The sequence below is a fragment of the Eulemur rufifrons genome, chromosome 6 (genome assembly GCF_041146395.1).
Source record: "Eulemur rufifrons isolate Redbay chromosome 6, OSU_ERuf_1, whole genome shotgun sequence".
Lineage (NCBI taxonomy): Eukaryota > Metazoa > Chordata > Mammalia > Primates > Lemuridae > Eulemur > Eulemur rufifrons.
Window position 1 is genome coordinate 9,602,367 of NC_090988.1, and position 17,223 is coordinate 9,619,589.

General features: G+C 41.2%; 1 protein-coding gene across 24 annotated transcripts in view; it reads right to left on the minus strand.

Annotated features, from left to right (window-relative positions):
• The window catches only part of APLP2 (amyloid beta precursor like protein 2), a 71,575-nt gene that overhangs the window by 20,284 nt on the left and 34,068 nt on the right, over positions 1-17,223 (minus strand). For 7 of the 24 annotated variants that reach the window (XM_069470727.1, XM_069470725.1, XM_069470733.1 and 4 more), the window contains exons 2-7: positions 15,859-16,032; positions 14,889-15,012; positions 2,933-3,045; positions 1,910-2,106; positions 1,301-1,509; positions 45-212 (exon numbers count right to left, since the gene is read on the minus strand). In XM_069470727.1, the coding sequence (XP_069326828.1) occupies positions 45-212; positions 1,301-1,509; positions 1,910-2,106; positions 2,933-3,045; positions 14,889-15,012; positions 15,859-16,032 (985 nt within the window). The remainder of the gene's footprint in view (positions 1-44; positions 213-1,300; positions 1,510-1,909; positions 2,107-2,932; positions 3,046-14,888; positions 15,013-15,858; positions 16,033-17,223) is intronic. The other 17 variants (XM_069470734.1, XM_069470738.1, XM_069470740.1 and 14 more) reach the window with 8 other exon arrangements.

The window sequence follows — 17,223 nt, forward strand, 5'->3', positions numbered from 1 at the left end:
CAGGACAGTGCTGCTGCACAGGGCCAGCGCGAGGCGGGACTTACTCATCGTTTTACACACAGCCATACAATAATCCTCAGACTCAAAATTGTTCCTGTTGCCGCCGCAGCCGCCATATATAAAGCGCACGCACTTTCCCTTGGAGAGGTCGAAGTACCAACGAGGCATCACGGCCCGGCAGGGCCCCGTCATCGCCTCCTGGGAGCAGACAGCTGTGTGAAAATGGTCAAGTGTCAGCAGGACAGAGGCAGTTGCTTCAAATGCTTCAAAATGCTACAGGCCGGCAAGGGGTGGGATGGGGTGAGGGGAGGCCCAAGCTGGGGCTGAGCCTGGCTAACCGAACTCCCCAACTCAGGCCAGTCATTTCTGAGGCAGCAGTTATTTCCCATGTAATAAAGACGTTTAGGAACCGAAATAAATTTTATTTCGCACTGCCTGGAGTCTAGATTGAAGTTTAGGCTGACACAGAGAAATTCTTTGTCTCACAGCTCTGTGAGGCTCACATTTCTGATCTGTAAAGTGGATATTTGCCTGGTTCGTCCATTTTGGTGGTTTCAAGGACCAAAAGAGATAATGCTGGTGGAAAGACTGTTTTAAGTGGTGATACCCGTACTAAAGACTAACGCACCTAGAAAGGACAAGTGTTTTCCATTTTTATGTTCTCTAAGGTGAATTGTAAACTTCTAGACTAGTTAAGTAATTTCCCTCCAGTTGAGTCCAAATAATTCTTCAAATCTTAATTGGTTTCAAATATACCGTCAGCAGGAAGCTGTATATAAATGGCTCTGGAACTATCACCTTTTCTTTTTTTATAATAATTGGCAAGATGAAAAAAACCACAGGCCCCGATTTATTTCCAGTAGGTCATTAAATGTCACCCTCCTAGCTACAAACATCTGGACAAAAAGAAAAACCAGGAAAGTTATGTCCATTCTAGGAGGTGGGGTCTTGCGTGGTACTAAAGAGTACACCTTTGCTTGCAGAGAACACTTCAGGCTAAATGTGAAGAATCCTGCTGAAGGGCGGGGATCAGGTTGTCTCTTTTATTCACTAGTCCCCGTTTTCTAATTTAATCTTTAAAATGCAAACTCTGTTTTTCTAATTCAATTCTGCATCTCTCCCTGGATGTGCCTGCCTGCCCACTGCGAAGACAGCACACCGCACCGGAGAGCGGAATTCACCTCCAGCGCAGAGGCAGCACCTTTCCTTCTGTGACGGACTTACCTGCAATAAGCAACACAAAAGTCTAAGTAAATAATTACCATGTGGATTTTAAAGCCGTGGCTTCACATCGGGTTACCTTTAACATCATGAGCAATCTCCTTGTCTGAAATAGCACTATCGCTGCTGGGTTCAGTCGGGTTCTCCTCATTGTAATCATCTCCTTTAAAAGTGTCGTAGTAGTAATCACGGTCTTCTACCACTTCCTCCCCTTCTTCCTCATCCTCGTCATCCTCATCCACAGCTGCTTCTGTGAAGTCTTCCAGATCTGCTTCGGTAGGAAATTCACTAAAGGCCACAATAGAAAAAAGGAAGGGTAATACCTCCTATGCACAAAGCACAACAATGGTTCCCCTTCCCTATTCTGAAACACAAAAACAGAGACAGGAAATAAGCTCAACTCACATTTAACTGTGACACTAGAGCCCTCAGCTCAGCTACATCAGCAAAAGAGAAGAGTTAGTGGACACAGACTGCATTAACCTGCAGAAATAATGCCGGCCAGTATGACGCAAAACTGAAAGTCACAGGTACTCCTGTGACCGGCTGTGGCTACAATGAAACACAAGCTGAATCAACTCTACCATAACAAGGGAATGCCCACCTTATCCAGAAGTAAGGGGCTAGCAGCCAACAGCCACTTTTACACAATAGGCAAAATGATTTCACAGCTCAGGACAAGAGCTACCTTTTATAAATATCATAGTCTTCCTCTTCATCTTCCTCCTCTTCCTCTTCCTCCTCTTCCTCCTCTTCTTTTGACACAGTAGATTCAATAATCTTTGTCTGAGGGCAGCACACGTATTCAGTGCCATGGAACTGGTCTACCCCACAAGGTAGCAGCATGCCATAGCTATATAAGGTCATTCCCTGAGTCAGACATGCCTAAAAGAAACCCAGACCACATCAGAACATGCTCACAGTAAATCTGGTCAAATAGTCCCTGATCCCTTAGCCAAAAGAAACCTGTAACAAATCACTAGGTAATGCTTTCTCTCTTATGACACACAACATTTCTGTCAAAAAAATTGTTCTATTATTTTAAGATGTATACATTTTCCTTATTTTTTATTTTATTTAATTTTTTTTTTTTTTTTTTTTTTAGTTTCTACATATAGCATTGAAAAATTTTACTTAACTTATAATAGGGAAACATCATCTGGCCCCAAAACATTGAAACACTAAACTTGAAAAAAATTGAAGGGAGTTTCTTCCGGTTATTATCAATACTAGTTAAAGGTGGTCAGCGCTAATTTACACTGCCCACTGGTGTGGGCACACTCAGCCAGAAGAGTCAAATGGCATCTGATCCTGTCTGAATGTATGTACATACCCGGAATTTCTGTAGTTGGCTATTTCCACACAGTCCCTGGGGTTTAGGATGACCTTGTTGGGAGCGCTGCTGGCAGCACACAGTATTCGTGCTCAACAAACTATTTAATATCCTTTTTAAAAAAAATTTAATTTTTTCTTTCAACTTGACCAGGATAAAATATCCTTAACTTTAGAGGCTAGACTGTCAGTGCTACACTTCCCTATGCAAATATATATTCCTCTCCAAAATATTTTTAATTTAGAATATAGAATAGTAAACTTTAAGGAGATAAAGGGTAAACAAAGACAATTAATAAAAGCATGGTGAGATTTGGAGAAAATGCTACTTTCTCTCCTAACAGACACAACACTTGACTGTTCCCGCGCGTCGTCTCACCTCTTTCACTACGGTGTGCCAGTGCTGGTGATTCTCACACACCTCCATCCGCTCTTTGTGGAAAAACTGGCATTTTTCTGGAACTAGCAGAACATCACTTACAAATTCACCCACTAAAAGAGAGAACTTCTGTCAGAAGCAAATCTCATCATGATTCAAGATAATAACGACCCTGACTACAGACTACTATGACAGTTACATAGCCAGGACAACACAGGGACAGTCTCCAATGTATATAAGCAGATGTACATCTCCTATCTTCAAAGGCCAACTGGACAGTACAGCTCTAGCCAAGCAGCCACAAGAACTCACCATTCCATCAGAGCCCCAATGCTAGGGCCTTCCTAATGTTCCCTGCCCACAATTCCTTGTAGTCCCACGGTAGGGCTAGATCGACACGTGACAGGAAGAGTATGAATAGGAACCCCTGCTTCACGACCACCTCAAACACACACAGAAGCCACTCTCTGTGCCTCTGAGCTCACAGGAAGAACACATACTCCTAGCCTCCCACTTCCCTACTTCTGCCCACCCCTGTTCTAACAACACAAGGCCCAGAAAACTAAGACTGGGTGTTCTACTTAAGTATAGATGAGTCTTTTTTTTTTTTTTTCCTTCTTTCTCTTTCTCTCCCCTAGATGAGTCTTTCTTTAGATAAACCACCATCATAATAATAGATTCAGGTACGAATCATCAATGTATGATTAATTACAAAGGGGCAAAGGTGCCCTTACAATGGGAAGCTCTGGCAGAACTACCTTAACCAGGTGACTGATTTAACATTGCCAATAGTGAACAAACTTGCATGTGTGATACCCTAAGAAGAATATATCTCCTACACAGTATTCCTGCTAGAACATGTCACTTGAATCTAGTGATGATAAAACAGTAAGACAAAGCTAAATGTAAGGATATTCTGTTAAACAAATGGCCTAGACTCTGTAGGAATATTTCCAAAATGGGATAATTGTATTGTCATTATACAGGAGAATGTCCCTGTTATTAGGAGAAACAAGCTAAAGAAATGAACTGTCATGATGCCCCAACTTACTTTCAAATGGTTCAGCAACAAAAAAAAATATGTCAGACACACACACAGAGAAATAAATCAGGCAAAACTGCAGAATCCAAGTAAAGAGGTATTCACTATTACATTTTTTCCTTTAGATCCAAAACTTTTCAAAAATAAAAAGCTGAGAGAAAAATACACAGAGCTATTTATTTACAGGGAAAAAACGGTATCTGACTTGTTTCCAAATAATCAGGGTTGGGAGGAAGTGGGGCCACAGACGGAGCAGGAACAGCTCAAGGACTGATGATGGTTATACAGCTGGCTAACAGGCACACCAGGGTGGACTGTAGCATGGTGTCTATGTTTGGCTATGTTTGTAGCTTTCCAGAATAAAAAGTTAAAAACATGTATGTCGGCCGGGCGCGGTGGCTCACACCTGTAATCCTAGCACTCTGGGAGGCCGAGGTGGGCGGATCGTTTGAGCTCAGGAGTTCAAGACCAGCCTGAGCAAGAGTGAGATCCTATCTCTACTAAAAATAGAAAGAAATTATATGGACAGTTAAAAATATATATAGAAAAAATTAGCCGGGCATGGTGGTGCATGCCTGTAGTCCCAGCTACTCGGGAGGCTGAGACAGGAGGATCGCTTGAGCTCAGAAGTTTGAGGTTGCTGTGAGCTAGGCTAACGCCACGGCACTCACTCTAGCCTGGGCAACAGAGTGAGACTCTGTCTCAAAAAAAACAAAAAAACATGTATGTCACTGGATTATCACTCAGAGACTCTGATCCAATAGCATAAGGCTGGACTCAGTAACCTGCACTGCACATGCACCCCAGGTGGTTCTGATGCATCAGCCATATGCTCCAGGCAGGTCTAAGTGGAGGAAAGAAAGTGGACAAGATGGTGTGCTTAGCTCAGGGTGAGATGCAGTAAGTAGGGGCAGGGGAAAAGGAAGCAGGCAGGCTAACCTTTGAGGTTAAGAAAAAAAACATAATCAGAAAGTAATGAGGTCTAAGAAAGGTCTTAGGACTCAGCTAGTGGAAAGTCTACGTAGGCCCACGCCCCATCTTTGCCATCATGGCTGGGTCCCCTAGGACCCTCTGCCTCAGCCTCCCTAGAGAAGTCAGTTTACCTCATTGGTAAGAGAAAGGAATTCCCTGATCTGGTAAAACAGGAAAATGTGTTTCTGATGTGACAAACTGGAGCATGAGTACAGCCTCCCCACGTGAAAACAGTGTTACACGTGGCAGTTACATTTCTTAGCACTATTAGTACAAGGACTTTTGAGGTCAAATAGCTTCACTGACACCAACACAAGAATGCAAAGGTAAGTCGGACATATTGCTGCTTCTGAGGATTCCAAAGGCTCCGAGGGACATAGTACCCACATACGAGCTTTGGCAGTCCTCTAGACCTGCAGTCCCCAAACCCCGGTCCGCAGACCAATACCAGTCTGAGGCCTGTTAGGGACTGGGCCACAGAGCTCTGCCCCTCACCCCTCGTGGAAAAATTGTCTTCCGTGACACTTAGGAAGGTGGAGCGCATAGCAGAAGGTGAGTGGAGGGCAGCAGAGTGAAGCTTCATCTGTATTTATAGCCACTCTCCTCACCGTTGCATGCATCAGCATTGCATCGCTGCAGGAGCTCTGGCACCCCCACCCCCACCCACCAATCTGTAGAAAAATCGTCTTCCATGAGACTGGTCCCTAGTGCCAAAAAGGCTGAGGACTACTGCTCCAGACTTATAGTCAATGCTTGAAAATAACAACCACCCAATGATGAACTAGGATCTGCCTCTACTAAGAAAGGTACTTAATATCTAGGTACTCTACTGAGTACCTGATACTCAATCTAAGGTAGAAATTACTTAAATTCTGACATTCAATCAGCAATTCACATTATTTAATGTGACCACTCTGTATGAACTGGGCCATTTTTATATTTGTTAACTTATAACAAAAAGCAACAAAAACATATACTTAAGAGGGCAGTTTATATAGGGTTAAATGCCAGGGCTCAATCTCAGCACTGTCATTTATTAGCAGAGTGACCTTAAGCAAGTTAACCTTTTTGTGCCTCAGAAAATAAACTAGGCCGGATGTGGTGGCTCACGCCTGTAATCCTAGTACTTGGGAGGCCGAGGTGGGTGGATCGTTTGAGCTCAGGAGTTCGAGACCAGCCTGAGTAAGAGCAAGACCCTGTCTCTACTAAAAATAGAAAGAAATTAGCTGGACAACTAAAAATATATAGAAAAAATTAGCCGGGCATGGTGGCGCATGCCTGTAGTCCCAGCTACTCAGGAGGCTGAGGCAGGAGGATTGCTTGAGCCCAGGAGTTTGAGGTTGCTGTGAGCTAGGCTGACGCCACGGCACTCACTCTAGCCTGGGCAACAGAGTGAGACTCTGTCTCAAAACAAAACAAAAAAAAACCCCACAAAAGAAAAGAAAATCTATTAAAATTTTTTTTAAAAACCCAGTACTCTTTGATTCAACAATTCCAACTCGAAAAATATACCCTAAGGAAATAACTAAGCAAGGGAACAAAGAAATTCATTATTTTATTAACATCAAGAGCCCAGAACCAAACTACATGTCCATCAACAGGACATTAAATGATGACACCAATATATAACAGAATACCATGAACCATAAGAAACATGGTTTATGTCCATATTTAACATGAAAAAATTTCCATTATGGTTTGAAATTCTGAAAATCATTAAACAAACAAAACCAATAAATACACCCCCACACACATCTCTAACCCCTCCTCCTTTAGGCTGGTTAACATCTTATGGCCAAATTTCTGTTTTACTCAAAGATGTGTGTATCCCCGAGATTAGTACATAATAGAAGCTCAATAAATGTCAAATACAAATAAACAGAACTTAAAAAAAACCCAGAAGAGCATTAGTATGATTCTACTTAGGAGGAAAAAACCCCACACACTTAAAAGCGCAGACATTTCAATGTATATCCAAGAAAAAACTTCTCATCTACACACCAAATGTTAATCACAATTAACTTAGTGCAGAAACTGAAAATGATTGTTTTTGGTCCCCAGTCCCATTGTGAACTTCTTTTATTGAAAAATAAACTTTTTAAAAAAGTAAGCTGAAAGAGGAAACATTTCAATCCCAACATCCGTTCTATCACTTCACTGCTACTTTCTGCCTTTGCTATAATTATTCATCAGAAGCTCCTAGGAAAAAAACTTATCTACGCAGATCAGTATTGGTCTGTTTTATAGAACACTGAAAATGGTTTGGTCTCACTTTAAAAAGCTTCTATCAAAGTTTGTAACATCCTCAATCAGTTATCGTACAATGTAATAGCCATAATAATTAAGTCACTGGACAAACATAAAGCTCTATTGTTTTTGCTGATCAATGAATAGGGCAATATAGCAAAACCTAACCTATATGATTTCATTTAAGCTGCAGTTAGGATTTTTCTCAAATCTCTACTCATTCCCTGTGATTCAGCTTTTCTTTCATACCACCTCTCTCCAGCAGTACCATGGCAGCCATCCAGGTTTTAGAGCTTTTTCAGAGTTGCTGAAATTCCTTTCAAAATAAATAACAAAGGCTGCTTACCCACTTGGGGAAGCTCCCAACACCAACACCCACATGTATAAATAAACCTACCATAAAAGTACTCTCCAGCTGCAAACAGGAAAATCATGTCATTTAGGGGGCTCCTGGAAGCTCTACCCAGGTGGGAGAAAACAGTCTTATGGAATGAGGTCTAGCAGCTATCCCAAGATGCCTTTGAGGTAAACAGAGCTCTGAGAAGTCCAGGATCCAGAATAATTTTCATGAGCGAAACAGTCACCTTGCATAAGGGTCCACATCAGGAACAGGGTGAACTGTTGATGGGCTACCGAGACTCCAAAGGCTAGAAGGCTTGCAAAGGGACCCCTGCAATGGACGAACAAGCTGCTCCAGCACAGCAGGGTACAACTGCTGAAGGCTCACCTCAAAGCTTCTGAGAACAGTTTTGATTTTAAAGTAGAGTATTAAACAAGAACTTTTCTAGTAGTCTTCACACTGCAGTAACATTCCTGTCCAAATCTCCATCCAAAAATAATAAAAAAATAACAAGTCATGGGCTTACAAAACTCTCCTCTTTTTAGTACTGTAGCCAGTCTATACACAGATGTCAGAGATAGGACTAAGACTCTTCTCCCCAAAACACCTGCAGTTTTGCATCTTCACACACCACCAACTCTGTCCTACTTGGACCATCCTATTTATTTAATTATTTATATAAATTTTTATAGATAGCCAGGAGGCAATTAGCAGTAACGTAAGATATAAGGTGCATTTTGAGGAGGGGAAAGATTGAACTGTAGCTTCTCATCCAATATACCATGTATCAGTTTAAAACAGTCATACTGATGGGCAGTTAAGTATGCTCTCAGAACAGGGCAGAGCCGAGTGATGTAGTGAACACAGACATTTACACACAGTGCAACACTTGACTCAATGCAAACACTGCTAGCAATCTATGTTCTCTCTCAAACTGCTTTCAAACACAGACATTACCTTTGCCCTCAACCTAGCACAAACAACAAGCAGCAAACAAAAAACTGTGCCTGAAGACAGAGGTAAAAAAACGTGGGACATCCAAACCAATTAATAGAGGCACCCAATCCATATTTCCATAGCCTGTCTTCCCCCAGGCCCCATCTCCTCACCCCTCTTCTGACCTGCCTATGCTGTCTGGGTTTGCTAGTCAGCAATATCTTAAAGAGGGTTTCAGGGCTGAAGCTAACTATATTACTACCATCTCTTTACTCCAACATGTAGTATTCATCTTAATATACATAAAAGGACTCACTATGGTTACTTCTGGTGAATAAAGCATACAGGACTCTTACTTTTTACCGTGTCAATTTTTAGTACAGTTTGTATTTTAAAAGAATTGTGTATGGTTGCATAATTAAGTGAATATACTATAAACTATTAAACTGTATACTTCAAAATGGGTGAATTGTACAGTATGTAAATTACATCTCAACAAATCTGTTTTTAAAAAGCACAGAGACTGAGTATTTGCAGGAGTACTGAGCACATAAGTAAACATACTGAGGACACTGGAATTGGAGATACCACTGTAAGCTCATTGTTTTTAATATACCCATAGACTGACATGGAAATACACATTTATGTGTCTGTAAATGGAATATATATATTTCCTAGTTCTGTTTGTTGAGTGGGGCTAGAAGCAATAACATCAGTAAGCACACCTAAGATCTTGGTTCCTAAATAGCAGTCCCCACTAAAAGAAACCAAGGCTTATTGGAGAAACAGACTCTGGGGGTGGAGTAGGGAAAATACAGGATAGGCCTGGAGCATCCTTTTTGTACAAGAAAGGAAGTTCTCAAAGAATAAAAGAAACATGTGAAAAGAACACAGGAACCAGCACAAAGGGCTCCCACAGGCCAAATCCAGACAATGAGTATATAATGAAACAAATAAATGAATGCAGACACCATTTTAGCCAGATGATGAAAGTTACTGGTGGTAACAGAACAAACTGACATCACACAACTCCCAATATGATGCAACGAGAACATTTCTGTGATAATCCCCTCAAAAATGCATAAATCAAAAGGATCGTAGACAAATTCAAATTTTAAGGCAGCTCACAAAGTAACTGTTCTGTAGTTTTTAAAATATGAAGGTCATAAAGGACAAAGAAAGACTAAAGAGAGAACTAAATGCAACATGTGATCTTGGATTACATCGTGGTTGTTACTGGAACAACAAGGGACACTTGAATAGGTTCTGTAGATTAGCTATTGGATCAATTAGGTATTGTCTACAGAATCCTGATTTTGATTATGCTATGGTTAAATAGAATTTCCTCACTTTAAAAAAGTACACAATCTACATTAAGGCATATGGACACTATCTGATTGAAAGAATGGGAAAAAAAACACCACATGTACTCAATACTGAATTGGAACTAATCGATTAACACTTACGTGCACACATGAAAATAACATTCAAGGGAAATCAAGTAGGTGGAAGGGGGAAGAGGGGATGGGTAAATTCACCCCTAACAGGTACAATACACACTAACTGAAGGACACACTCGGAACTCAAAATGTACAAAAGTAAATTATGTAACCAAAACATACGCACCCCGGTAAAATTCTGAAATAATAAAAAAAAGGGCACTATCTGCAACTTATTATCAAATCATTCAAAAAACAACAAACAAAAACAAATAAAAATCCCTTAGAGAGAGGATGTGTGTGTGTGTGTGGGGGGGAATTATATTAATAAGATTAATTTCAGCACACCAATCAAATGTTAACAGTTGGAAAATCTGAAATCTGGGTGATGAGTATACAGGAACTCTTTGTACTATTTTTGTAACTATTCTGTAACTTTGAAAAAAAAATTTTTTTTTTTTTTTTGAGACAGGGTCCCGGGCTAGAGTGCAATGGCATCGTCATAGTTCACTGCAATCTCAGACTCCTGGGCTCACACGATCCTCTTGCCTCAGCCTCAAGTAGCTGGGACTACAGGCGTGTGCCACCATGCCCAGCTAATTTTTCCTTTTTTTTTTTTTTTTTTTTGAGACAGAGTCTCACTCTCTTGCCTAGGCTAGAGTGCTGTGGTGTCAGCCTAGCTCACAGCAACCTCAAACTCCTGGGCTTAAGTGATCCTCCTGCCTCAGTCTCCCGAGTAGCTGAGACTACAGGCATGTGCCACCATGCCCAGCTAATTTTTTCTATATATATTTTTGGTTGTCTGGCTAATTTATTTCTATTTTTAGTAGAGACGGGGTCTCGCTCTTGCTTAGACTAGTCTCGAACTCTGACCTGGAGGGATCCTCCCGCCTCGGCCGCCCAGAGTGCTAGGATTACAGGCGTGAGCCACTGCTTCCGGCCTAATTTTTCCATTTTTTGTAGAGATAGGGTCTCGCTCTTGCTCAGGCTGGTTGCCAATGCCTGACCTCAAGCAATCCTCCCACCTCGGCCTCCCAAAGTGCTAGGATTACAAGCGTGAGCCACCACGCCCAGCCTTAAATTATTTTTAAATTATTACTTTTTAGTTTAAAAAGACAACTCTAAGACTATCATCAAATGGCCTCTAAGGAGTCTATGGAAAAAAAGGTGGTGGTGCTGATAATTAATCAATGTCCGTTCTACGTAGGTGCTCAAAGGGGAGGTGACTGTAAAAGGCGTAGAGGCACATTAAAACTTTAAATCATGACAACGAAGAACTGGCAGTATTTCTTTCCTACTCCCTTCCTTTAAACTCCAACCACCTTGTCCCTTATTAGCTCATGCTCAGGCAACTGTACTTATTTAAAAATACCAATGGATAGCTCTACTTACTAGTTAGGAAGTTGTCCAAATGGATGCTGGGGTAAACGCAAGTAACTGTCTGAATTAAGTAACACCAAAGACTGTATAATGCTATATTCATTGACCACAATACAAAGAAGGTCTGAATGGTTTAGTTAGTGACAATATCACTTCATTGTTTGGTTCTGTAACATACTTAAAAAAATGTAAACTACAGCATTTAGAAAATAAAGCAATAAAATAAAATTTCTGTCGTGTACCAATTTTGGTAGCATTCTTTTTTTTTTTTTTTTTTAATAAATAATAGAGACAGGGTGTTGCTATGTTGCCCAAGCTGGTCTTGAACTCCTGGACTCATGCAATCCTCCCACCTCAGCCTCTGAAAGTGCTGGGATTACAGGAGTGAGCCACCGTGCTCTGCCTATAGTAGTAGTCTTGTGTTGTAATCATTGTAAATACTATATCCCATATTCTAGGCACTGTCATGGTACTGAGGGGACAAAGATGACTAAAACAGGTGCTTTCAAGGTGTTTACAGTGTAGTTGGAGAAAGGTCTCTAAATAAATAATCATTGTACAGTGTGGTAAGTGCAATGCCAACAGCAAAAAGTATTACAGAAACTTGGACATCTGGATCAGAAATAAGACCAGGAAGGCTTCATCCCTTGAGGTAAGTCTTAAAGGAAGAACTTCCCAAGCAAAGTAAGCAGAGGAAATCATTCCAAACTCTGAGAGCTGGACAGCATGTGGCCAGGCTCCCCAGGGTGGTGGATACTGATGAGGCGTAAAGCGTGGGGCAGAGTGGTAGACAACTGGGCAGAGTTAAGCAAGGGCCAGATTATGGGGTTAAGCCACACTAAGGAGCTTCAACATCATTTTTTTCGGTAAAGAAGAGCTACTAAAGGCTTTTATGCACAAGAGAGGCATGATTTGATCTTCATTTTCAATTAGACAACGGAACTGAGAAACAGGCATGGAGGCTGCCATCATAGCCTGGACGAGAAGTGACCAAGGCTGAACTAGGACAATGGGAATTTGATGGAGGAGGAGGACACAAGCCAGAGATTCGCAAATTTTCTTGACTTACAGCACCCTGAGTGTCCCAGTAATTTTTTCACAGCACCCCAGGCCAAAAAAATAAAACCCCCTAAAAATTAAGTAGTTGGGTCCAACAACTTAATAAGTACTTGTGTCCTATCACCTCAGTGCCTGTTGGGCCCTGCACAACTCCCCCAATCCTATAATCAGGCTGAACCATCAGCACCCTCATTTCTTCTTCTACAGTGATTTTCATGGGGTACTTGCTTTTTATCATAGGAACCACTGAAAACACAGCTTCACAAAGACAGGAAATCATCAAAGGAGATGCAATGATCTCATGTTGAAACTGCAAACTACCTCCAGCTAGTAGTTTGTGGAATGCCTGACAGATGTCACTATGTTCCCTCAAAAAAATCAAAAACATCCTGCAATGCCCCAGGGTGCCTCAGTTTGGGAATCACAGCTTTAAGTTATATTATGAGGTAAAATCAGGCTGGCCTGAAAACTGACTGGATATAGGGAGATAAAGATAACAGAAGAATCAGAGATCGCCAAGGTCCTACTCAGATGTACGGGTGGGTGGTGGAGCTAGCAAGTGGCAAGAACAAACAGGAGAAGGTCAGGATGCAAATTCTTTTTTTTTTTTGGAGACAGAGTCTCGCTCGCTTGCCCTGGCTAGAGTTTCGTGGAATCAGCCTAACTCACAGCAACCTCAAACTCCTGGGCTCAAGCAATTCTCCTGCCTCGGCCTCCAGAGTCACTGGGACTATAGGCATGCGCCACCATGCCCGGCTAATTTTTTCTTTTTTTTTTTTTTAAGACAGAGTGTCGCTTTGTTGCCCTGGCTAGAGTGAGTGCCGTGACGTCAGCCTAGCTCACAGCAACCTCAAACACCTGGGCTCAAGCAATCCTACTGCCTCAGCCTCCCGAGTAGCTGGGACTACAGGCATGTGCCACCATGCCCGGCTAATTTTTTCTATATATATTTTAGTTGTCCAGATAATTTCTTTCTATTTTTAGTAGAGACGAGGTCTCGCTCTTGCTCAGGCTGGTCTCGAACTCCTGACCTTGAGCGATCCACCCGCCTCGGCCTCCCAGAGTGCTAGGATTACAGGCGTGAGCCACTGCGCCCTAATTTTTTCTATATATAATTTTAGTAGTCCATATAATTTCTTTCTATTTTTAGTAGAGACGGGGTCTTGCTCTTGCTTAGGCTGGTCTCGAACTCCTGAGCTCAAACAATCCATCCGCCTCGGCCTCCCAGAGTGCTAGGATTACAGGCGTGAGCCACCGTGCCCGGCCCCAGGCTACAAATTCTTAAGGGGCAACGATGCAAAAGGAAGAAACAACTTTAAGCACTTTCTATTGTTTACAAATATTCAAGAACAATCTCTTGTTTCACTTACAGTTTGAGAATTTTATGAAGAATAAATGAAACCTCATACCCTGAGACTTCTCAGAGCTAAATGGAATGGAAGAACATCTTTAAACCACATCACATAAAATTTTTAACAAGTCTCTTACTACTCGTAAGATGCTCAGTTTTAAAGTAAATGGTGTTAAACACACACAATGTCCCTCTTTCCCCTTACTGAACACTTTTGAAGCAAACTTAATTGCTAAGTATTTTAAATACTGTCATTCAGGTGCTGACTCTTCCCATTTTTGGCTCCTCGTTACATGTGAGAATCAGAAAAGCAACATATTCCATTCTGCAGCTATCTCAAGTTTAAGGAAAGATTTCAATGGAGGGAGGGAAGGGAATAAGTTAAATTAAAAGCTCCAATTAGCTATATCTACAAGACTACTCAGGATGTCTATGTTAATCCTATCATGGATAATCTAAAATCGACTGTTTTGCCTTTTTAAGTGTCTGTGACCAAATCTATTCCTGAATCACCCACAGTTCAGTGATGTGAGGAAATTCAGATGTGTCAGGTGATGAGTGGTTAGGACAAATACATTCACTAAGCATTTGAAGCAACAACTGTTTCTGGCTAATAAACTGTTACAGTTTGACTCAGGTTGGCTCTGAAAGTCAACCCTAGCAACACAGAATCATAAATACTCTTCCCAGGCCCACGCCCTTCAGAAGGGCAGGTTCTGTAGGACCTGGCCCTCTGGACTGTCCACAGGCTGCTGTGAGTCACTTTTCCTTCTGAAAACTACCAGAGGTTTGGTCTGACAGTGCAAATGTGTATAAAATGAAATAGGGGAAACAAAAGACTCTTTTCCTTGGGCTGCTTTCTTCAGTACCACTCCTGTACAATATTAATTTCAAACTGTTAATTTGAGGGTAAAGCTGGATTGCTCTGTGGGCAACACCCTTAATTGGTACCATGGAAAAGGCTCATCCTCAAAAGACAGAAGGATTGTCGCAATGGAGGAGTTAGTAATCATTGAAAAGAGGTCAGCTATCGACACCAGGAAGCAGTATATACCCAAAAGAGAATTCTCTCAACAAATTCCTGCAGCTCTCAGCTTCTGACACATGTACCTATTTCACTGAGCCAAGAGAAAATTAAATTTAAAAACGGGAAGGGGAGAACTTCCTAAAAAGTAACCAAGAACACTTACCAAGACACTTGAAAGGTATAACAATGTGACTCTTGCACTGCTTTTTGTCCCTACGGCACCAGTTGTCAATACTGACTGGTTGATTTGCTTCCATCACATTTGTGATCTGTAGCTCTGGATACATCTGTTAAAGAAGCAAAAACACACACACACATAAACTGATCTGCAGATGGTTATTCACTTGCAAGTAAGGGTAAGTGTCTAAGTTTACTCAGCCTCCACCCTTATCCTATATAAATCTGAAGTTCCACTCTGCTACCCCTGGTTTCAACTGAAGTCATCAAGTAAAAAGATAATGTAACTATTAGTTTTCTTTTGACAGGTTAGATTTCTGAACACCTTTAAAAACGAATTTGCATGTAAGGACAAGCAAAAGCAGCAAGATTTTAGCCGAAAACAAATCCATTAGGTGTCAAGTTTGCTTGTAGGGTATGTGTAAATCTCTGAGTTTATGAACACTCAACAGGCAAGTCTACAGAAATGTCTGTTAATGAAATTATTAGAACAATACTTGACCCCTGGTCCTATATATTAGTCTTGGTAAGAAGTTATATCATATTCTTTTCTTTTTGGCCCAAAAGTTGAATCAGACCTAAGATGATCATTTACAATACTGGTGGCTATCTATCAGTAAGTAGAAAATACAAGCACACACATGACTTGTTTTGCATTTCATCTCCCCAAGGCCAGCGGGAACACAAGAGAATCAGGCTGTGCTTCCATGGTACTTGCCAAGCTTCTGCAGTATTCCTTCCTTAGAGAACTGAGAGCTCACAGTGCACACAGGCAAAGCCTTTGGGAGGTCTCAATCACACCACACATTTGGAAACAAAAGGCCTGGGGCTCCAGCCATTAGCATTTTGGTCTTAGGTCAAAATAGAAGAATGATAGAGTATCTATTTCTAAGGTAAACAGGTTCAACCCTCACCCAGAAAAAAAGTGGTTTTAACTTTTCTGGCAACACTCTTACCTCCTGACAGTACTGAAGAACTTCTTCTTTTGTTCCAAAGCAGCTCTTGGTGCCTGTTGGGTCAGGTTCCCATTTCCCAGTCTGGATGTTCACATGCATATTTAACTTCCCACAAAACATTGCAATTTGAGGCTCAGCAACAGCAAATCCTGTTCCAGCATTGGCTGCAAGAGCCTACACCAAATGGGGAAAAAATTCCAGGTTTACTTGACAAAGGCTGGCACAAAGGCACAGTCATTCATTCAGTGGTGCTGTGACAAAACTGATCTTTTAAAAATCTTTATTTACTATTTTTATCTTGATAAACAAATCCTATTTCCAGGAGTTGGACCAGGAAAAAAAAGATCTTTGGACATATATGACCAAAATGAAAGGTCAAGAGGAAATCTAACCCCACACTCCTCATCTGGGATACTTCTAACTTGACGATCTATAACCCGACTGCAGTCTGCTCTAGTGCAAGAAAATCTACTTTCCCTTCCTTCGTATACCAAATCATGAATGTAGAGAATGACTACAGTTCCAATAATTTTAATTTACTCACACAAGAAAATTTTATTGAGCAAATACTATTTTGCAAAGCAATGTGCTAAATGCTTAGGATACAAGAGCAAAAAGTCATGGCCCACTTTCCTAGGCTCTAATGCAGGAGTCAAAACACACACACACACACACACACACACACACACACAAAGGTATGATCACATTCCCAGATGTTCTAAGAAGGAAAAGAACACAACGCTGAGAAAGCACATAAAAAAGGAATCTGACTAGGCTTGTAAGTCATCAGGGAAGCTTCCTGAAGAGAGTGAAATTTGAGCAGCCCTTTAAGCTCCCATGTGGACAGACTGTTGAGATAGTGCGGTAGAGAGATGGTGGACAGGCATGCAGGGACAAGACTTTTATATACAAAGAAAGGATTTCGGTCCTTATCATTGGGAGTGTTGAGAAGTTTTAAGCACAAAGTTGTTATTTTCAAAATGCAGCTCTGATGCTTTCTCTGGTTGGAAGGTAAAGAACCAACTTAAAGGATTAACAAGAAGAGTACATTCAGGGAAACAGTTCAGGAAGCTGGAGTTGCAGTCCAAGAGAGGGATAATGGTAGTTGGGCTAAGGTGGTGTGGTGGAGAGGGAGGTTCAAGAGATTAGAAAGAGGAAAATGGGCAAAGATTAGATATGAGGGATGAGGAAAGAGGCTTGCATTACTCAGTATGTGATGGCATCCTTTATGGAAATGAAACACTAACAGGGATTTCATGAACAATTTCATCTCACATTGGGTAAAAATCATAAAATATTCTACGAAGTCTTTCTTTGGTCAGTATCATCCTTTTTGTGAAGAGAATCATTAACAGCTCAGAAATT